The sequence below is a fragment of the Empidonax traillii genome, unplaced genomic scaffold (genome assembly GCF_003031625.1).
Source record: "Empidonax traillii isolate 1590-97213 ecotype Southwest subspecies unplaced genomic scaffold, ASM303162v1 scaffold623:size392626, whole genome shotgun sequence".
In the NCBI taxonomy this organism is placed as follows: Eukaryota; Metazoa; Chordata; class Aves; order Passeriformes; family Tyrannidae; genus Empidonax; species Empidonax traillii.
The window spans coordinates 233,271-255,631 of NW_020955816.1; the positions used below are offsets into that span (position 1 = coordinate 233,271).

Consider the following 22,361-nt stretch of genomic DNA (forward strand, 5'->3'; position numbering starts at 1 on the left):
GTTTTTCTGGAGACAATAAGCCAATTCTTGGCCTTGGCATCAAGTGTTGTCATCCTACCCTCCCCTCCATCTCAAAGAACACAATTACAGCCCCATAATTTATAGCTAAGGAATTCCTTTGGCACCCATCACTTTGAGAGGGAGAGAAGATCCCAGTGGAAGGTGCAGCATTTCCCATCTGCAGCCCCTTTTACATCATGTCTTACGTTCAGCCTTGTTGTTGTGGGGTCTTAATGACAGCTCTGACTCATTCCCTGAGCAAAACAACCCAGCCAGGGTTTAGGGGGTTCTTTTTTTTGTTGTTTGTTTCGTTGGGTGGGGGGTTTTTTTGTTTGTGTGTATTTAAGAAATGATAAAACCCCTGCCACAAGTCTCCTGTAGCAGAGGTTCCCTCCTCCACAGCTGTCAGCAGGAAGGAGATAAATCCACGCTGCTGCTGCTGCTGCTCCTCTGTGAGCTTGAGCTCCTGGCACTGCAGGACTTGGAGGTGCAGAAGCTGAGGGAGAAGGTCCTGCCCTTCCTCACTCACTCTATTCACATGTGAGCAAACAATACACAAATAGATGTAAATTAGGAGATTATTGCTTGCCCAGGATGAGGGAAGACTCAGAATAGGGTTAATATAAATAGTTTCTCTCCAAGTTCAGCCCCAGTTCCTGCCTAACAACCATTATTGGTGAGCAAAGGCCTGTCTGACAGATGTTGGTGCCATCCAGCCTTGCACACCCGCCCTGCAAGGCTGATTCCCAAAAACATGGACAAGGAAAAACCAATGAGTCTTGCACAGGCTCATTGTAGGGCTGTACTGCTAATCATAATACATATTAAAAGGAAAAATCCTCTCTCTGAAGGGTGGTATCAGCACTCTTGAGACCAGCAAGCCTGTGGGCAGGGAGAAATGGTCGAGCACAGCCAGGGTGTCACTTGAGGACACAAGCTCAGAGCCTCAGACACACAGGAAAATTCAGACACTATTTACTGCAGAATTAAATAGCCTGTCCTAAAACTATTTCAGTATCCCTAAATGCCCATTCACTACCACATTTGCTTAGACAAACACGGGGGCTCACTTTGAAATGAAAAAACCATCAGTTCTCCGCTGGAAATAACAAGAAAAATGTCCTTAGTGTTGTTCCTTAAGTATTTTTTAAAGGCAGTTTGCAGAAGGGAGGGAGCATCTCGCTCTGCCTAAATTCCCTTTCCCCCCCCTCTCCTTTGCTAAATAAAAGTCTTGTGAAAGCCACCACAGCTCCTGTAACTTTAAACCTGGGCTGAGATCATAATTTTGGTGCTGACCAAACAGCGTGCGGAGGGCGGGCCTGGCTGCTCGTCGAGGACCACCTTGGGCTGCTCCCACCCCTTGGCTAAAGAAAATAACTCCAGCTCCACTCAGTTTTCTCTAACTGTACAGTTATCAGCTGGGAAAGCCTTCCCCCTCTGCAAGTACAGCAGCAAAAGGAATACTTGGAATACCAAAGTCTTTTCTTTGCAGTGATTTCTTTTCGGGATCTCGATTCTTCCACTGCCTCTAAAAAAAAAAAAAAAAAAAAAAAAAAATTAATCTCAGTGTGGATCCATCCGGTCTCAGGGTTAGGAAAAGTGACTTTCCGAGCAGATCCAAGATGTTTCTGAAGGTTCCATTCTTCATCCTCGTCCTAGGGAGCGTGCCCCTCGCAGCACTCGCCGAGGAAGGTAAGGACAAACTTTGGTTCCAATCGTTTCCAGCCGCTTCCTGCACTTCAGCAGTGCCTGCGCTCACTCACGGCTTGTGGAGCTGCTCTGTCCTGCTTGGAAAACTTCCCGTGGAATTCTTCAGCTGCAGCTGTGATCTGGCAGGGAACACAGCAGAGGTTTTCAGATGGGCTGAGTTAGGCTCTGGTGGGGAAGGGTTTTCTGTGTGTGTGTCTGTGAGAATCTGAGCCTTACACGGGGCTTTGCTAAGCCTGACTTAGCCACGAGCTCTAAATACAAACTCAACCAGGGAGAATTATTACCTGAGATGTATTTAAAAATTATTATGGACCTACTTAGAAAAGATTATTCTGGCAAACTACTTCTTTTGAATTTTATAAAAAAAGACACGCTTTTAGGTAAAAGAGACATCTTTTTTACACCTAAAGAGGAAGAGTCTGATTTCTTAACAGTAAATCAGAATTATCCTGACCGGTACTTGATTCCAGGAATATCATTTTGAAATTCAGTCTTTCTGTGTGGTATTGCCATGGAACACATCCCAGTGCCAGTGCTCTAAATACAACAACGTGGAACTCAGCCCGTTAGTCTTCCAAAGCATAAATATACTCGTCAAACTTGGATTTGGAGACCCAAACTGAAAACAAAAAACTGACCTGATTTTGGCCTGATAATAATCACTGTCATTCTGCTGGAAAGAATGGGGCTATATCAATATACAGCCTGTGGGGGTCTTGACTTGAGACTTCTAATGGTGTTCTGTGTGTCAGAATAGGAGGCTGAAAGTTTGGAGCTGTGCTTCAGAATTTCACAGAAAATCTAAAATCACACAGTTTTTTTTTCTAGGAAATGGTGGGATATTCTAGGAATTGTTTAAGGACGGCTGCCTTAGCCTTAAAAAGCATTAATATTAAATGTACCAAAGTTTAAAGCCATTAGAAATGATGCAAAGCCACCACTATTTTATAGAATTGCCTTAAGCAGTTTCTGAGATACCAGAATTACAGATAAAAAAGGTGTTTCATCTCCAGGCTTTCGGGGAATTTTTAAGCATATCTTCTCTCAACTCTGAGTGAAGAAGTCCAGCTGAAACCCTACTGGTCAGACAACAAAATTATAAAAAAATAGAGTATTTGCTGCTTGCAAGATCCTACCTCTGCTTTATAACCAGCTGTGAACTCCACAGCTGGATCTAGAACACAGTTTACAGTGTTTAAGACTTTTGGTGTGTTTTGGTTTTATGGCTTTCTCTTCACATGGAGCCAGTCATTTAGCACAACTTCCAAAGGATGCACCTGGAAAATGGACTCCAGGTGTAAAATAAGCAAGTCTTGAGTATTTAATGTGTATTACTGTTGTTTACTGATAACCATCAGCAATTATGTGTTAGGAGAGAACTTAGGTGGCAGTGCCACCTCCACAGTCTGTGCCTGGCTGACAAGGAAAGGGAGAATGTCTGACTTGAACAGTCCCTGGTGGATGGGTATATCCAGATATCTGAAACTCTGGGGGGGACAGTGTGGCTTGAGGGTTTTAGGGGAAAAAAAATCTCCCAATCATATTCTGATACTTCTTAACCCAATGAGGCCACAAATAAATCTGCAGCTTCCCTGTTCTTACAACTGGGCACTCCAGGTTATGGACTGACTCAAGAAAAGCAGCTTTGTTTCGATCAGGAAGTGAATTTCCAATTTCCAAAAGGATTATTATTATCATGGAATGATTAGCACATACCTTTTGTTGCCCTTCTGTGATCAGCGTATAAAAACTCAGGCAAGTTATTGGATCAGACCAAACGAGTTGAAATGGAAATTGGCCTTCACCAGCATCCAAACCAGTGCTTCTCAGAGGCATTTCTTCATCCCAAACCCTTTCCTGTGGTGAAAATATCGTTGCAGAGATGGAGATTACTCCAGTGGCTGTCACATAACATGAACAAAAATGAGCATGATCGTTAACAAGATAGCACATGTCACTTGAGCTGTATCAGCTGTCCACGTGCCTGATGTTACCTAGAGGCAAACACTAGATTATATCTCCTTATGCAAGTCAGGTTTATCCCAGGTCATGTTACAGTGTGGTTTGGGCTGAAAGTAAGCACATTGACAGGATAATTCAGATAACAAGTGTTTATGTGGGAAGAAAGGGAATTGAAGTTTACAGTCAGCCATGAAAGACTAAAAAGTTTTTTATGTTTTTCAAAATCATAAAAACCCAGAATTGATAAAATCACCAGAAAAGTTTTTTTGGAAGAGTCTTGATTTACCCAAACTGTTGCTGTTTCAGTGGCAGAACTATGATAAAGTCAGGCAACCCTAAACTGTCCTGAAAATCAGATTCTGTAACTGCTGACAATAAATAAGATGTACAACCAAGAGGGACAGTCACATTTAACTCAAAAGGGAGCCAGTTTTCTACTAAATAAGCACCACAAAACCTTTCACCCTGCCTCATGAATGAGGAGTGCTCTTACACGTGTCCCATACATGCCTCTTGATAATATAAATCTAACTCTACATGTCCAATACCCAAAACAATTATCCCCAAAAAAGGAGAAAATCATCTTGCTGAATCACTAGTCGTAGGTCTGCAAATTAGAGGGTCTGTATTTTGCAGTGTCTTTGTGGAAAACCAGCAGAGAACAGATAAAATTTGCTTTCTCCTCTCTGCTGGGCGAGCAGAGCTTTGCCCATCTGTATCCCAACAGTTAATTTTTGAATCTGTAACTTCACAAACAAGGAAAACAGTCATATTTATTGGCTTACAAGTGGACCTTTCATTAACTCAGGCTGCCCAGTAAAACATGGGAACAGAGAGGCCAGATTCTCCACTCCTGTCGTTCAGCAGTTCCCACTGAACCCATCCATTTACCCAAGACCTGGGACTGTAAATCATCTGGGGGGGAAAAAAAAAAAGGCAGTTAAAAACCTAGAGAGCATTTTACTAGATAATAAAAGGCAGTGAAGGAAGGCTGCTGGGCTCCAACAGGAGCAGGCAGTGTTTCTCCATGTGTCATTTGAGGCGAGCCACAGAAATGCCTCATTCCTGCTGCTGGCCCGGCTGGGGCAGATGGGCCATCTCAGTGGCACGTTTTGTTTTGCTGGTTTGTTTGCTTTTTGTCTGGATGTGGTCAGGGAGCACAGGATGGAACCCAAATGCTGCCTGGTCCTGCCACTCCCTCTCCCCCTCAGGTCTCTCTGTGCCCCCCTCAGTGGGGATGAATCCCCCAGCAGAGCACAAACTGCTGCCCAGCGTTTGGGCTGGGGGGGTTTGGGAGTGCAGGTGTGCTGGGATGTTCTACAGAGAAACAAAAGCACTGTTGATTTCCAGCTCCCAGTCTCAGAAGCTTGGTCAGAGGCTCTCCAAGGACAGAGAAGCTGATGCTGAGCACATCCTCATGTTGCTTTATGACTTCCTCGTGTTTATTCCGTGCTTGTTGATTACAGACACCACAACATCCAGCACAAATTGGATCAGAATAATCCTTTGTGTGGGCATAATGCAGCTGTTACACCATTTTCAGGCAAACATGTGCTCTCTTGAGTAGTGTAGGAGATACTGCTAAACCTGTAAAGGGAACACACTTAACTCCAAATGGACATTAAAGTAGTTTTATGACTATGAAACTCATCCAAATATTAGCTAGCACATTATTAATGCAGGAGGAAAGTCAGACTAAACATATTTGAATGGATCTTGCTTGCTGCATGGCAATAAAAGGAGGAAGCCAAAAATCACTCTGTGAACAAAATTAACACCCAAGAGTCTCCAGTTCAGTGTTTGGTGGGAGTATTTCAAACAAATGAGCTGAGGAACATGCAAAGGGTCCTGCTGGCAGATACAAAGGGGTTCATAACCTTCAACAAGGCAGTTGTGAATCGTTGTAGCCTCAGAGTTCTGGAGAGGAAGTGGTTCAGGGAAAAGATTAGTTTATTACTGTATTAGAGCTCATTTCTTAATTCCCCTCATCTGCACTTACATATCCCAGTACTTGCAGCCACAGATGTTTGCTTTCTGCTGCACGTGTGGAAAAATCTGCTGCTCCCTGACACGAAGTTTGGTCCTTCCCTCCTTGCCTTGGCTGCAATGCTCCTTCCTTGTCAGCTCTGTCATCCTGCCACTGACAGAAAGGTGCAAAAGACACTCAGAGAAAACAATTAAATTGCCAGCAGGGAACCAGGAGGACAGGGCAGCAAGTATCAATAATAAAGTGGATTTATCCCACCCTCCTGGGATAGCAAGTCTGAGCTCAGTGTACTGAGCAGACAAGAAAGCAGAGGCTGACCCAGCAACATTCTTAAAAGCATAAATTTGGAGTGTTCACCTCTAATTCTGCAAGGAATATTTTAAAGGAACGTCCCATAATGGAGTTAGTCCCTTCCTAATGCCCTCAGCTCTGGGGCTGATCATGCCTAAGACAAGGCTTACCAAGGTTCCACATTTTCCCCTGGTGGGATGTTTCCCACCTTTGGCTGGGGGTCATTACACACAGCAAGCCCTTGAAGAGCAGCTCCTTGAAAAGTTTAAGTATATTTTGCTTTGCTCTTCCGTCGGTGGAATGCTGTAACCTTCAGGAGCCACGTGATCGACTCGAGGAGCAGCCCAGTGGTTCTTTGCCACTTGGCACTACTGCGTGTTTAAACCCTGGCTTTGTTCCTTTGGCCGAGGCAGCCCCAGCAATGAAACCCATCTGCAGCAGGGTGTGGTGACCAAAGGAAGCGGTGACCAAATTTCTGACCGTTCAGCGAAGCGTTGTCATCACGAGCTCCAGGGAATACCTGAGCAAACTCACTCACACTCCAAATAAGGCTGAGCTAAATCCTGCCTCCTGCTCCGTGGCCGGTTTGCAGCTTTCCAAAATTCCCGGTGTTCTGTCATCCAGCTTCCTTTGTTACATAAAGCAAACTGTCGGTCTTGGCATAAGGAAAACTGCAGAAGGCACTGCAGGATTTAGACAGTACATACTTTCTCCTCAACAACAGAGTCTAGACATTCAAATACACCCCAGGGGATTTCTTATGGGATGAGACATTACTCCAACTTCCAGAAAAAAATCAACAGAGAAAGAAAATGCCCCAAACAGGCCAAGGACACAAAGCTCTCGGGATCCTGCAGATATGATTTTGCAGGATACAGATGAGGTACAAATGAGAATTTCAGTGCTCATTAACAAACTTCCCTGCCTTTCTAAAGTCTGAAAAATTTAACTGGCCAAAGGCTCAAACTTCAAAAGACAAATCCCAGAATCCACTAGGTTAGATTCTTCGAAACCTCGCGTTTTCAAAGCCAGAAAAATTTTGTAGCCTGAATTTGGTGATGTTGAAGCATTTCACAACAAAAGAGACACCTGTATGCTTTTTTCCTCCCAAATATTCAAAAATAGAAAAATAATGGAAAACTATTTTCAGACAAAATTCAGCTGATGTTGTAGATTTTGGATTCTGGAATACACTTAAATTGAGTATGAAGCCAAATAACAAAAAAACCTCACAACCATTCCATTTGAAAATTACAGAGCTGCTGTATTTAAAAGGCAGATTCCTCACAAATCACGTATTTTTGTTAAACCTCCAACACGAGGAATAAAAGTTTTCACTGAACTACAACTGAACTAATTCCAGTGATGAGACACAGACTAAGACTCAGTTTGCTCACAATCCAGTTAAGGTCTCTGGGTGAGGAATGCTTCCTCAGGGCATAAATGCCGAGTAAAACACAGCCAAAACAGGATGGAGAACACAAAAATCCACACACAGCCCTTCAAACAACACCACTTGGGCCGCAGCACTTCCGGAAGCAGATCCTGAAAGCCATCAGTCAGCTCCAGATGTTTGCTCAGTTCATCTGCAGCAGGAGGGTGACACCTCCCAAGTGACCCATCCTGCTAAATTCTTTCCCCTGCTTTTCTAGAGCAGCATCCTCCAAAGCAGCTCTTCAGCACAGCTGGATGGGATAAAACGTGATGTTGATAAGACACAGATAAAAATAAACTTGAATTCTAAGATCAAAGCTTTTGTTTGACAGTTAACCTGCTGGTTTCCTTTTTTTAGTTGTTACAAATAACTGAGGATGGTTTCCTTTCTTTTTTTTTGATAGAAGCAGAGCAAAAGATTATTTTAGTTCTTGCTAGAGGGAATCCTTTAAGGTTTGCCATTTTTATCTCCTGGTCTCTTATCAGAGATGGAAACTCAGTCTATTTGGAGGGCTTCCTATTTCAAGGACTAAGCTTAAACTACAGGCTTACAACTGCCTTTACCCACCGTTTATTCAGCTTTTTGCCAGGAGAGAAACAAGATCCTGCCACGTTTTTTCATCTTCAGAAGTATCTTTGTTGCTTTTGGAGATAACCTGAAAGAAATGCTAATGAACAACAGTTTTACAACTCCCTCTCCTTTCCAACACAACCACTTGAGCTTTGAGAGCAGCCCTGAGAGGTTTCTGGAGTAAACTGTCACTCCAGGCATGTAAGTAGTGAGCTCATCTTCCCCCTAAGTGGGTCATGGGATGCTTAAGCACGGGAGGGTTTCAAAGCAGTATTAAACTTTTAAAGACAGCAAATTTTCTCCTGGTGTGCAGCCTGAGAGCAGCTGGGGGCTTTGAACTGAAAGGCTCCCAGCTGGAAGTGTGGCAGGAAGGGGTGCAGTGATTAATTCACATGCACAGCAACGCAGAGCTGCAAACACAGGAGGCCCTGGTGCTCCTTGGAGACAACCCCAGCACTGTGAGGCAATATTTTTATTGACAGCCTCCTCTGAGATAATATTAAGAACACATGCAGGAGCACAACTCAGCCCTGACTCTTGCTACAGTTGGCCCACATCAGTTGAAACCAAGAAATGACAGGAGCTCACACCCCTTCCACCCCATTTACATTGCCTTTGATGTCAGTGGTGCAGGGCTCGTGCTGGGGACAGGGAAAGAAGCTTCAAGTCCAACAGTTTTTCTCAGTTTCATTTAAATATTTAACTTCTTTATGACAAGCTTTCTAATATCCAGTTTTCCCTCCCACTATTCTGATAACAAATTGCCTCCCAGCCTTTCTGTGGGTAATAATTCAGTAGTGTCTGTTTAACCACCACCCCAGTGTCCACCCAAAATGAACCTGGAAAGACTCCAGGGATTATTCTCCAGCAAATGCAGGACCTCAGCTTGAAAACAGTGTTATACAGAGGGGATGGGACTGGGTCAAGACCTTCAGAATGGCAGAAATCAGTTCAATCTGAGCTGGGGAAGTTCATGGGAGCCACATTCCAGTTGAGCACTACCAAGGGTGACCCAAATCTCAGGTGAGCTGAGTTACCTTCTCCAAGTATTTATCTTTCCCCACAGACTATGAAGGAAGATAAGGGCAAGCAGACCTTTTATTTAGGTGCCTTTATTAAGATTATCTAAAATTAGGCAAGATTAAACTGGGCCACCTCCTTTTGTCTGTCTCTGAGAGGGCAAAGGCACCGAAAATAGATTTTCTACATGTCGCTCCCGGCCAAGAATCTCCAGAAGTGCCACACAAAGTCTAATTATTTTATGTTTCTTTGTGCCAGCCACTGTTTCTCTACACCTTTGCTGTGTGACACTGTTTGCTTTGCTGCCTTCACCACCAGGCAGTTTTTCAGGGCTGAGAGCCACGCCAGGAGCATAAGCAGCTTCTCCCAATAAGCTGCTTGTTGTTAACATACAACATTTATTTCACTTTTCTGCTGGGGGATTTTCCTCTGGTAATTGGTTTTCTCCATCTGTGCTTATTTTTCAACCAGTGAATAAAGGATGTTTTTTTCAGTTCTGACTGGGATTACAAGGTAAACTGATTCATACACGATTCACATTGTTGAGTTCTACTGCTATTTTTTTCCTTAAACTTAACATTTACATGGCCAATATTTTACATCCAATATTACACTCTAAAATGATTACTTTATAAGCAAAAAAAATAAGTATTATAAGTAGTGCTATATCTTAAATTATGCTGATATTTAGGAAGTGTCTAAATATACAACTAAATGTAAAGCCCACTTTGTGCTTCCTCAACAATGCTGGAGTATTTCAATTAAAAATGACCAAAACATTATTTTTGCCATTTAACTCGGAGCTCTGACTTACCCTGGCCTCTTCTAATCTTTCTGTGGATTTTTGGTGATTTTTGGGACACGGACTGGCTTAATTAGCCTCTATATTAGTCCTCATGTTGGCATAATGTGAATATACTTCCTTCATCTGCTACTGCCCAAAGCACTACCTGCACAGCCTTTTGGCTCTGAAATAGAAAGTGTATCTGTGCTCAGGCTTGTAAAGGTACAAAAATATAAAATTCTGTTTACCTGAGTAAACATGGAATTAGAAATCTAAGTTTAGTTCAGTGTTTGGTCTCTTGGCAGTGGGACAAAGCTCTCAGTCTTCCATTGGTGGAGATGGATAAAAAAATTTCCAGTTTGGTTCAGAAAACAGTTTTGGGAGCAAAGGAAAAATATTTGCAGGTTTCCAGTAGAATTCAAATGAGAGTTTTGAACAAACTCAGATTTTTTTTCCTCTGTCCCAACTCATTCATCCTTTAAGCTGCCAGTGCCTTTTTTTTTTTTTTTTTTTTTTTTTTTTTTTTTTTTTTTTTTTTTTTTTTTTTTTTTTTTTTTTTTTTTTTTTTTTTTTTTTTTTTTTTTTTTTTTTTTTTTTTTTTTTTTTTTTTTTTTTTTTACCTATTTCAAAATGGAATACTGGCTTTTTTATTTGAAATAACATTTGTATTTTAAAAGGGGCAGTTAGTTACAAATGAACAAAAGTTAAATGGAACTCACAATTAAAAAACACTCATTACAAGTGGTATTTGCACAGCTGATCCAAAGTGCTCCTATACTTTTTTTTTTTTTAAATTTTAACTGATATCAAGCAAAATACCCATTCTTACTCATTTCAGTCACAGAACAAAAGCTGTTTTCTTGCCTCTGTATCACATACAACACAGGTAGGGTGCATTTAGGAGTAAAATCTTCCACAAAAAGTATTTGGACCTGGTCAAACAATTCAGATATACTCTTAACTTCACATGCAGAGGAGATGAGAACATTTTCCTGGTAATTCCAGTTATCTTCACAGGGCCATGTTTTTCGTGTCCTACCTTGTTCCAGCTTTTTTTTGCCTCTGAATGAAGTCTGGCTGTGTTTGTAAATAAACAGCATTCTGAGGGCCAAAATGGAAATGTCCTTTATACCAAAGAGCACAGATGCCACAGAGGTGTAGAATAAAAAAGGAAGATGTTACATTGTTGCCTAAAACAACAACAAAAAAATCAAATTATGGCAGCTAAGCATTAGCAATGTTAGAAAAACCTCAGGACAGATTTCTGTAGGGGTATTTTCAAACTATACCTGCCCCCCATAAACATTGCTGACAGGTCTAAAAAGAAAGGTTGCAGCTGAGACTGAGCTGAAAGATGGGAGAAAGCTCTTACTGTTTTAGAAAATGGAAGATGTTGGAAGTCATTTATCCCAGTGCATAAGCTGGAAATCTGGTGGCATCACATCCCCTCTGGGGGGAGAGGGAACCTTTCCTTAAAAAAAAGAAAAAAATCTTTTCTTAGGCAAAATGTTAGTAGCCAAGATGTTTTAAGTGATGGTGTTTAAGCTCTTTGTCCTACTGCTTTGGGTAAGAGTAAAGGAGAATTTGCAATTATTCCAAATAATTTCACAAACCAAAGTGGGGCAGGAACACAGAGCAGTACACAGAGCTCGTGTTTAACAAAGTTTTTCTTGTCAAAGTAGCCAGAACAGGTGACTAAAAAGTAAAATCCTGACTCATTTTCTCAAATTTGATTCAGCAAGCTCAGTTCTAGAAGGAGAAGAAAGCACAACGATTGATTTCAGAGACAGAAATGACACGGAATTCGAAGCTCTGCCGACCCTGGTGAGTATAAAATGCCAGATAAAGGTTCCTTTGTGTTACCTGCCTGTTCACTGCCCCTCGCTGCCTCCTCCAACTCAGTGTTTCTCCCTCAGCTTCAGTGGAACCAAACTGACAAACCAGTGTAAAGAAAAAACCCAAACCACCAAAAAAAGGCAGGGCTGCAATATCCTGCAATCTCCTCTGTAGTTCTGCTGAGGAGTCATCTCATGTGGAAAAGCCTCCAGCTGGGAAAATAACCCAGCTGGTTTGGTTTGGTTTGGTTTGGTCGCTGTAGACAAGTCAAAGGTGATGGGTGACAGCTCAAAAAGCATCGACAAGATGTGGATGACCAAGACATTTAAATGTCTTCATGCACATAGACTGAGAGTATTGAGGTTTTCTTATCCCTCTTTTCCCCCTCCCAATTGTTGTAGTTGCCCACCAGACTACACAGTGTAACAAATGTCTTGCAGTTTGGACACCTGATGACCACAGAAAGTGCTTTTGTCCCGGATGGAGACAGTGACAACGCTACCGGTTATGGAGTGAACACAGAGAGTGTGGATGGTAAAACACCTTTTCATTTCTGGGGTTTTTTTCCATGTCAAAGTTCTACTGCCATCTACTAAATAATATCTGGAAAATTCAAATGCTGAGTTTAAGGTGTTCTCTTTATGAGCAGGCACTGAATAGTCCAGCAAATACACTCAGAGCAAGGTGAAATTTTATCAGCATATGCCAATCTCAGACAATTAAAATCTGATTTCTGCCTTAATCATAATTATTTTATACCAGATATAAGTACCTTATTGATCCTAATGTGATCACACATTTCACTACTAAATATCAGATCAATCAGTCCCTCAGGTTTTAATTTCTTTCTATTACTTAGGAATTTTTTGTGTTCGCTCTCCCAAACTTTTAATTTGCTCCCTTCCTGTCAAAAGGACAACCTCAAATCATCGTGATATAGTTGATAAAAGTTTTCCTTGCATGTAGCATTACAAATTGGACTGGAAAACTCCGTACAAAGCAGAGTGAGTAACTGTTCTCTTTCTGGCTTTGCAGGTGAACCGAGTGGGGAACCAGAGAAAACTGAAAAAGGTATTAAAGAGAAGATTTGCTTCAAAAGACAAGGGGGAACATAATTGACAGGGAATCCCCTTCCAGCAGCCACTGGCTGTGCCCCTTCTATCCCTGAACTGCCTCCCCTGGTTCACCTGCCCCATGTCCACATCCTCCAGCCCAAAGGCACATCTTCAGGCTGCTGAACTCCCCAAACCTACTTCAGAACTCCCAAGATAGAAAGGAATCTCCCCAAGGAGTGGGATGCAGCAGGACAGCATCAGTTCTGTATCAGTAGCCTCTTACCAGTGGTCTCCATGAGAAACGTGCTCACACTCCCAACTTCTTCTTTCAGGTGGTCTGGAAACGATTGCACTGGTTGGAATAATCATTGGAATCGTAGTTGCAGTTGGAATCCTGGCAGGAATTGTGATTGCTGTCGTAAGGAAGATGTCAGGCAGGTACTCGTAAGTAAATTGCTAATCAGGCTTTTCCAACAAGCACCATCCTCTGAGCAGGTCCCAGGAATCACCTGGGAAATGTCTATTTTGACTAAATAATCTATTTTTATGTTACACATTGCATCAGATTCAGCAAGAGCTGCATCACAATGTGGGGGAATCTAAAGGCGCCAGAAATCAGAAAAAAATTGCCAGATATTGTTATAATATCAAGGGCATGGGGTTTGGAATTACTGTCCTGCACAGAGGTAAAATCATCTAGGAGTTATGACAGGGCCAAGCTCTACAAGTACTGGAAAGCAACTGAACAACTGGGAAGAGAAATAAAGTGGTGATGGGAAAGAGAGAGAGGGAGGAAAAAAAGATCAGGTATCTAACATTTGGGTAGGGATGGGCAATAAATATCTGCTTGTTGTTTTCCAGGCCCTGAAAAGAGTTGAAACAAGCAGCCATGCCATTCTATGCCAGAAAATACAAGTGCTTCTTATTTTATAAGAACTAAAGACTGTTCCTGTATTTGTGTGAGAAGATGATCCATGGAAAAGATGGTCAAAGCATTCCAGGTCTATGGGGATCCCACACAGCTCTAAGGACCATCCATCCCACACTCCCCCTGATTCCAGAGTATGGGACACTTTATAGGATTTCTGCTATCCAGGATTTTACCAGAAGAGAAAGATTTTGCAGTAAGAAAAAACCCTGCAGCAAGCAGATGTACACCTGAAATGGGATTCACAGGTAATACATGCTTGGGTTTTAAACGCAACCAAAGATTATTTCACATTACATTTTATGCCTTTCTTTAAAAAAAAACCCCAAACCTATCCAGAACATATTCAGAATCTTTTTTTAAGTGTTTTTGGCTGGTTAAGTGCTTGTGGCATGTTCATCTACCACATGATGTATCAAAAAGGAGGAGTTAGCTTCAGAGAGAACCAGTTATTTACAAATTAAGAAAATACTGGGTGTTGGAAGCTGAAATCTTTCCACTTTGATACAGATTTTCTGCTGGTGATTCTTATGTTATTCTGTGGCAAAACAGGGTAGGCCTGGCTGGATCTGACCTACCACCTGAACGCTTGCTCTTCTGACTGTTGCATCAGGAATTTCCTGCCTTCTCTTGTTGCAGAGACGTGCAGGGATTGAAATACACATCCTGAATTAAGGGGTGCTTGGAAAATACCCACTTTTGATGGGTCACTTTAACCAGTTACTCAGCAGCTCTAGAGCTGATGTGGAGAAGCTTTTGGATTAGCGAACACAAATTTTTTTAATTTGGGAATGTCTGGTTTTCTAAGAGTGCAGCTGATTTGTTTGACAACACGTGCAAGCCCAGGTCAGAGCGTGGCACTGAGGTACAAGGCAGCTTTGCTGTGGCATTTTTAGTGCAGCAGGACCTGAATGCACAGAGCTCAGAGCAAAGGCTTTGCGTGGCAAGTGGCTGCAAGTGCATCAGATTTTCTAAATCTAATTCAGTGTTTGGTGTAAAAATCCTGATAATCCACAAGGCTGATAATTGCTGAATGTGTCAACTTCTCTGTATTTGCTTTTCTGTTTCTCTCGTGTGCCATGAACTATTGTATCAATCCAAGCTTTGGAAATAAAAATCATAATATAAATTGTCTTACTTTACAGTCATTGTTGTTTTCTTTGAAGAAATTAAAATATTTTAAACTTCCTTCAATTTTCCTGACTTATTTTGCTACTTGTCTTGTCAGTGCAATGCCTACAACCAATTCATTTGACACTGATAAATGAAACTATAATTCAAAACTAAACATATGAGAAAAAGTAATTCAGGAGTGTTTAGTTAGTTTTTGAGTTGACAGACTGTCTGTGACCACGAGTAATAAGCTTTATCTTCATGTGAAGTCATATGGAAGAAGGAAGATTAAAGCTTCTCCTTGTGGCAAAAGAATAGTAATTTCTGTTAGTCTAGATTTAACAATTTCTTGTCTGTACTGGAAACTGCCCCAGAAGATGCATTAATTCCTTCCCAAATGCTTGGCATATGGAATTATGAATTATTCACCCATTGGAGGGAATAGCACAGATGTCACCAGTTTCTTCTGCAGTCACTGCTAACTTGCAAATACCACAAAATCAGAAAGACATTCTTATGCCAGCTCTGAATTTTGGTTAAGCCTGAAGTAACAAGAGAAATTTGAGAAATGTGTGGCATTGGAGCAGGCAACCTTTGTGGGCAGTTCTGACTTTTCCTGGATCATGGACAGAACACCAGTTGAAATTCTGCTCAAGGACACTTTGCTTTGCTCCTACGCCAGAATCTCTCACTAAAAGCCAGTTAAACTTCATGCACCAACTACCTAAATTTTCTGGTCTTAACTGTGCCTTTATACTCCACCCTCTATTTTAAGGGAAGTTTTATTCGTCTTAGGTAAAAATCAACCCCTAAGCAAACAGCCCATGCTCCTCTGAAACATCAGTTGTGGAGACTGAGTATGAAATGTTGAGCTGTTCTAAATCTGAACCTGCAAAAAGTGAAGGTAATTACCTTCTGATTATCAGCTGGAGTACAGGACACTCAGTGTAGAGTAGAGGAAGCAAGGGTTCTGAAAAATCAGAAGACATCTGTTATTCTGAAAAGTTGAAGAAACAGCAACTGCTGCTACAATGACACATTTAATATTCTGATGATTCATACACCTTGCTGCCTGGAAGTCTCAAATGTAGAACATTCCAGTCAGCTTCAAGCAAACCTCAAGAAACAATGGCTTGTTCCTTAAAATCTTGCCCCTATTTGGTTTGTATCTATATGTTACTGAATCCTTAATTTAATTAATCTGTAATTCCATGATACAAATGCCCAAGAAATGCAGACTAAAAGTCCACACAGAGCTCTGGATTTCATACAAAACTCCTGCAGGTTTCTGTGACTGGGCTGTCCTTGCCTTAAAATCCAGCTGGTTTAGGATTTCAAACATAGATTGAACACAACCTATGTAGTTTTTGGTGGAATTTCTGTGGAAGGTGGGATCTTTTCTGCTCTGTGAGGAGTCAGACAGCACATTGTCCCAGGGCAAACCCTTCTGTGAGCTCAGATGAATGATCAGTGGTGGAATCGAGGCCCCAGGTCAGGAGACTTCCTATGCACGAGAACACACGAGGAAACAGCAGCTCCAGACTTTCACCAGCTGGCCAAGTTTGACTTTTATTCACAGGGAACAACACTCAATAAATCAACACTTGCTTTTAACTCACAGCCCTCGCTCCTGATCACATTCATTCCTTTACAGTCACCAACAATAACGTTCCCTTTTGCAGCTTGGCCTTGAGTCATGAATGTGGCTCTCCCAAACAGACAAGCAGGCACCAGGCTTCCTGTGAGAGTGCCAGATGTCACTAAAAAATATCATAAACAGAGCTGTCCCCTTGCATTTGTGTCTGTGGGGATGATACACAGCAGTTGTGACCAGGAGAGCAAGCTGATGCATCGCTGTTTATAACAGTTTTGGACATTGATACAGCAATTCCTCCATCAGTTCATTTAAGGCATGTTTTTCCTGTAAGAACAGAAAATGTCAGAAGAACGACTTCAATAAAACCAATAATAATTAAGTTTGCACCAGAAGAATTATGGAGGTCAATTTACTCCTATAAATTTAAGAAGTGTTCATTTATAGTTAAACACCAACATGCAGGAGCACTGCAGAATAACACTGCAAATATCTTAATCACATCTTACTTAATTTAAAAATAAGTACAACCTGCACATTAACACCTCTGTCAAGGTTTCAGACTCAAGTGTGCTGAAGCATCATTCACATGAGAATGGCAAGTTCTGCCTTGATTAAGTGACTTGCCGAGGGTTATAACACAGGTAAGGGAAAAGCCACCAGCCCAGGAATCTTTAAACATTAAAACATTAATCCTGTCACAGCTTCTTATTAGTTCAAATGAAGTGATGTTCAGCAAGTTTTATGGTAAGATCATCCCTAATGTTCTTTAGTGGAGGATAGGAACAGAGCAAAAAAGCAACTCATTGAATGTAGGAGGCCCCTCAGGTCACAGGTGTGCTCAGATCGCTTTTGATGAAGAACCATTCCAGCTAAAAATAATTTCTGCTCCACCAGCCTAAGTTTTGCAGTGTAGGTGCTACTGAAGCACTGCAATTTAAAACCTAAATCATAACTGGCCTGCAGCACATCTGAAGACATTGTTATATCTATTTATACTCACCTACTTCACCAGATGAAGTAGCAGAATATCCATACCCATCCTTTTGCAGGCAGCTTTTTTAAGCTAAAAGATTAACCCCACTGAGATTCCCAGCATTTTGTTTGGCCTGACAGCTTCTGATGGATGCAGAAGGTAACAGGGGATCTGCAACTTGACACCAGGTGCCAAAAGGAGAAGGCTGAATTAGTGCTTTGTCCATTTTTTTTTTACAGCTGCAGCAGGGAGGCATTTTTGGATAAATAAACTGAGCATCTCACTGGCCATGTGTCTTTGTCCAGGCCTTGTGGATTTAGGCTTCAGACCAAACCCACAGGTCCCCCTGCTCTGCAACAAACAGTTGAACTCCCAACACAAAGATCCCCATTCAATCATGGAGTTTGTTCAGCTCCAGGCTGCAGAAGTCAGATTTTTCAGACTCTGGTAAACGTTAAACTGGCAAATGTCTCAGCAGGCAAGGAGTGCTGCACATTCCATGCATATCCAAAGCTGTGTTCTGTTTCCAGAAAGAAAGTTGGCAGGGATGATTGATTCCAGAGAGTTCAGAACCAAACAGTGCCATCCAGGAAAAAAAAAAAAAAAAGAAAAAAAAGGAAATGGAAGAAGGAAAAATAGAGCTGCAACACATTGTCTTCACTGACATTTAATATCATTCACATTTACAGATTGAGCTAAAACTGAGCTATGAATTTGCCAACCTGTGGGGCTACTTTAGATGTTATACCAACAATAGCAGTCAGATAAACTTGGGGAAGAAATTCCTACAAATGTTACAACCTTATCTTCCAGTAGAAAAGGCAGTAAAAGTGACACATAAGAGTGATACTAATGCACCACAGCAACAATTCCAGTAACAGCCAGGGAAAATTAGAAGCTCCCTCTGTTTTTTGAGGGGGAAAAAGGTAGGAAGATTTAGTTCTATTCTTTGGAGAACTCCTCTTACTTCTTCCTCCCGTGCAGAACATGAAGCTACTGATGCTTTAAGAACATGGATTTTTCTCTACTAACAAAGCCCTTTAACTAATTTTTCCTGCTGGCCATCTGGTAATAACTTCAAGGCAATACTGACCAGCAAAAATGACCAGCAACTGAGTTATTTAACAAGTCATTGACTTATTTAAACACTCCCTGCTTCCCTCCAGAATGACTAAACATTTTCTAACAAGGCAATTTTAAATGTCCTGGTGTTTGTCTTAGGAAATTAGTACTGTATGTCTCACTTGAGCTGGAAAGCAACTCCATTTCCTGCTTTTATGAACCATGCTAATCCTCAAATAACACATTCCTTTGAGTCCTGTGGATATTCTGCCTCATGACATTTGATTCATCCCGTGCAGGAAACGGGGAAGGAATGAGCAGGTTCAGCAGGTGTGCTCAGGGGAAAAAAGAGAGGAATGGCAGCTCTTCCTCATTTCCTATCTAGAGGAGGAAGAAACCCCAGAGGAGTTGAAAAAGCAGCAATAACTGAGCACAGTGGAGGAAATAGCAGCTTCCTCCCTGAAGGAATGTCCTCTCCTGTACCAGGCACTGAGGCATTTTGCTGAGAAATAAGGGACAGCCACAGCTGTCGATGGTTCCCTGCCAACACCCCTAAAAACTGGTTAGAGAAAGAGAACTGAGAATTGAGGAAAGTCCACTTCTCACGACTCACACAGAGCTTTAGAAAGTACAAGAGATTTTGACCTGAAAGCCAGCCCTTAAAGGCAAGTTTTATATAAAAATATAGTGCAGCAAAGGCTGCCTGTTAAAAAGTAGTGAAAGAATTTACTTGGTATAAGTTGCTGCATAAAGTTTCCTGTGTGATCCAGACCTGGAATTACCCTGAGCAAACTACTCCTGGCACTAAGACCTGCCTCTTTGTAAGAGACAAAATATTAATGAGATTATGAAAGCATAGATTACTATTAATCACCTCTCACAGGGAGGCAAACTCTGCCATCTGCTCGTTTAAACCTGGAAGTGCCGAAGCTGAGAAATGTTTAACTCCTAATTACGAAGTTACTCCTTGAAAACAGTTTTCCTGATGAGTTCTTCTACCTCGTTTTGTCATGATTAATAATTAGCTCGCTAACACAATAAACGTGCTTGATTGAGTGGGAAGCAGCAACAGAAGGGTCTGAGAAGGTGAAGCACGTCTGCGTTTCATGCAGAAAACTGAGCAAGGGCCACAAGAATGGCTTGAGATTTCACTCACCCGACAGGAAGGAATGTATAAAGAATGTACAAGCAGACTATTAAAATTAAAGACTCCTCCCTGCAGGCTGATGCAGATGCACAATGACTGCTCTCTCGGTAAGCTGTACCCGAGCCCCAGCTAGTGGTGGGAATGACTGATGGCATTTTTACAGGAGAAGGGAACATGTTCAGAACAGAGAAAAGCTTCAGATTATTGTACCTTGTCTCGTAGCCATCAAGCCTGGTTTTATTTTCAAAACGCTTCCATCAGAACCAGAGTTACCTACTGGTTACTCACAGCATGCCTGCACCATCCACGCAGCACCTCAGCGGTTTTGATTGATCAGCAGCTGGAAGTTGGAAGAGGCAGGAATACAGACAGTGATTTGCTGTCTCCACTCTCAGTGCTGTTTCATCCTCTGAGCCAGCTTGTCACAACACAGACTAGAGTGGGACACGGCTTTATTCTGCGAAAAAAATCAGATTTTTATAATGAAACCTGCTACTGGTGCAAAAATGAGCCAGGCTGTGGGAAGCAGAAACGAAAATAAGGGCTGTGGTGGACCCAGAGGTTAGAAAGGCTCACCTAAACCAGCAGGAAAGGAGCAGGAATACTTAATAACTGAATGTCTGAGCGGTTCAGTCAATTCATCTACCAAAAAGACTTATAGAAAAAGATGGTAATATTACTTAAACTCAGAGCTAATAATAACCAGTAACCCAAGCAGTACAACTGTATCAGTGTTTTCCAGGGACATTATTAGTGAGAGCCATAACATGCTGTGTTTATAGGGACAACTAGAACAGCACAGAGAGTTATGATAGAAGAGACCTTGTCCCAGTTTACAAGAGAAGAACTGGCCATGCTGGTATCACTGGAGTCCAGTTTCAATGCTGCTTCAGAGCCTCTGATAAGAAAAATCTTTCCTAGAAATGTTTTTTCCTGCCATGGCTCATGAAGATTTTCATACATGAGAAGATCCTTTTTTTTTTAACTCTCTAATATATATTCAGTCAGACATCCAAGATTTACAAAAGAGCTTTTGCTTGTATTTGTTTCTTCTGTGGCCCTGTGTGCTTACACACACACAGGTAATCTGAAGAGCTAATTCATCATTTTAAAGAGCACAATAGCAGCAATATTGGTATTTTCAGAATACAAAAACTTAACGGTTCAGAACTTTAATCAGCTAAAGATTTGTAGGCTTCTCTGACCAGCACGAAGTGTAAATTGAAAGTGCAAGTCCCCTGGAACACCACCAGATGGTAGATCTTCTCAGTGTAAATGCAGGGGAAAAAAGATGACTTGTACACACAAGTAGAGAAAAGTTATAATTTCTGTTATTTGTGATACTTTTGGGACACTTTATATATAATCTTGAAGGTAGAAAGGTTCATTACTCCAGCTAGCAGAGTAGGTAGTTTGTTCTATGTTTTTAATTTTCCTGTTGTACAGGTATAGGGCTCTAACATCTAAAACGGAGACTTGATTTTTTTTTTTTTAAACAACCCCAAAACTTACAGAGGTGGAACTACTTTAGCTTAATTATAAACTTTAATGTTAATACAATTAAATTAAAATTCACTTAAGCTAATAAGTTAAAGCAGTTTGAACACATTTAAGATTTTCTTACTACTAAAATTATGGGTTTCAAAACTGATTATGGTGTAACTAAAACAATGCTTTATAATATAAATATAAATAACCTGAGTATTCCAGGTGGGAACATCAGTGTGTCCTGTTATTTCTCAGTCTGCTGTTGCTTGCCAAAGTTAAGCATCACTACAGAGGTGTTCAAATTCACCTTAATGGCTTCTATTTTCTACAAGTTTGAGTCAGTGTGTTTTCCTCTGGGAAAATGGCAAATTCTTAACAATTCCAGGTAAAATATAGTCCTGGCCCATGAGGATTACATCTCTGACTGCATTATGAATAGAATATTCAGGTGAGATAGTAATTAAGGGGAGAGACACTGCAATAGAAATACAGGTATCTCCCAGGAGGTGATTATGCGTATTTTTTTTTACCTCTCAGGTACTTGCTTAGAAATTAGTGAGGAAAATTTGGGTTAGATGGGACAGGATGATGTAAATGGAGTATAAAAGGGTCCCAGCCCAGGCCCCTCAGGGGGTGTGTGGGTCAGTCCCCACATCACTTCAGTGACTCAAATAATTTCGCCTCAGCCACTTTGGTTGTTGTTGTTGTTGTTTTGTTTTCAGTCACATGCAAGAAAACCACCGAGCTGCTGAGCTGCTTTATTATGAGAAGTCAAAAAACAGACAAAAAAAAAAATAGAAATAAAAGCAACAGGGAAAGCGAAGCTGCTCTCCTCATTGTCTGGAGACGGTGATGGCTGGGGCAGGAAGGGCGAACAGGGGGATGCTGGGGGTGCAGAGGATGAAGGGGGTGAAGGGGATAAAGGAGGGATGAAGAGGATGAGGGAGGTGAAGGGGGTCTTAGGGATGAAGGAGGTGAAGGGGATGCAGGGCGTGCTGGGGGTTAAGGGGATGGAAAGGGGTGAAGGCAATGAGGGGGGTGTTGGGGATGGAAGGGATGGAGGGGTACTGGGTGTGAAGGGAATAGAAGTGGGTGAAGGCAATGAGGGGGTGTTGGGGATGATGGGGATGTTGGGGATGAAGGGAGTGTTGGGGATGAACGGGGCACTGCGGGTGAAGGGAATGGAAGGAGGTGAAGGTGATGAAGGTGGTGTTGGGAATGAAAGGGATGCTGAGGGTGAAGGGGATGAAAGGGGTGTTGGGGACAAAGGGGATGCTGAGGGTGAAGAGGGTGAAGAGAATGAAGGGGATGTTGGGGACAAAGGGGATGCTGAAGGTGAAGAGGATGAAAGGGGTGTCGGGGATGAAGGGGATGAAGAAGAAGAGGAGGAAGGGGCTGTTGGG

At 41.8% G+C, this 22,361-nt stretch overlaps 1 protein-coding gene across 4 annotated transcripts; it reads left to right on the top strand.

Moving 5' to 3' along the window:
• The first annotated feature begins 1,558 nt into the window (after positions 1 to 1,558).
• PDPN (podoplanin) lies at positions 1,559 to 14,712 on the top strand. Of its 4 annotated transcripts, none has more exons than XM_027898791.1 (6): positions 1,559 to 1,692; positions 11,498 to 11,583; positions 11,997 to 12,129; positions 12,631 to 12,666; positions 12,983 to 13,094; positions 13,512 to 14,712. In XM_027898791.1, exons 1-6 carry the CDS (start codon positions 1,623 to 1,625, stop codon positions 13,516 to 13,518), a joined length of 444 nt encoding a protein of 147 aa, XP_027754592.1. In that variant the 5' UTR covers positions 1,559 to 1,622; the 3' UTR covers positions 13,519 to 14,712. The 4 variants fall into 4 exon arrangements, with proteins under 4 accessions (XP_027754592.1, XP_027754594.1, XP_027754593.1 ...); XM_027898793.1 differs by having other exon boundaries at positions 12,983 to 13,088; XM_027898792.1 differs by having other exon boundaries at positions 12,983 to 13,084.
• Positions 14,713 to 22,361: the final 7,649 nt, after the last annotated feature.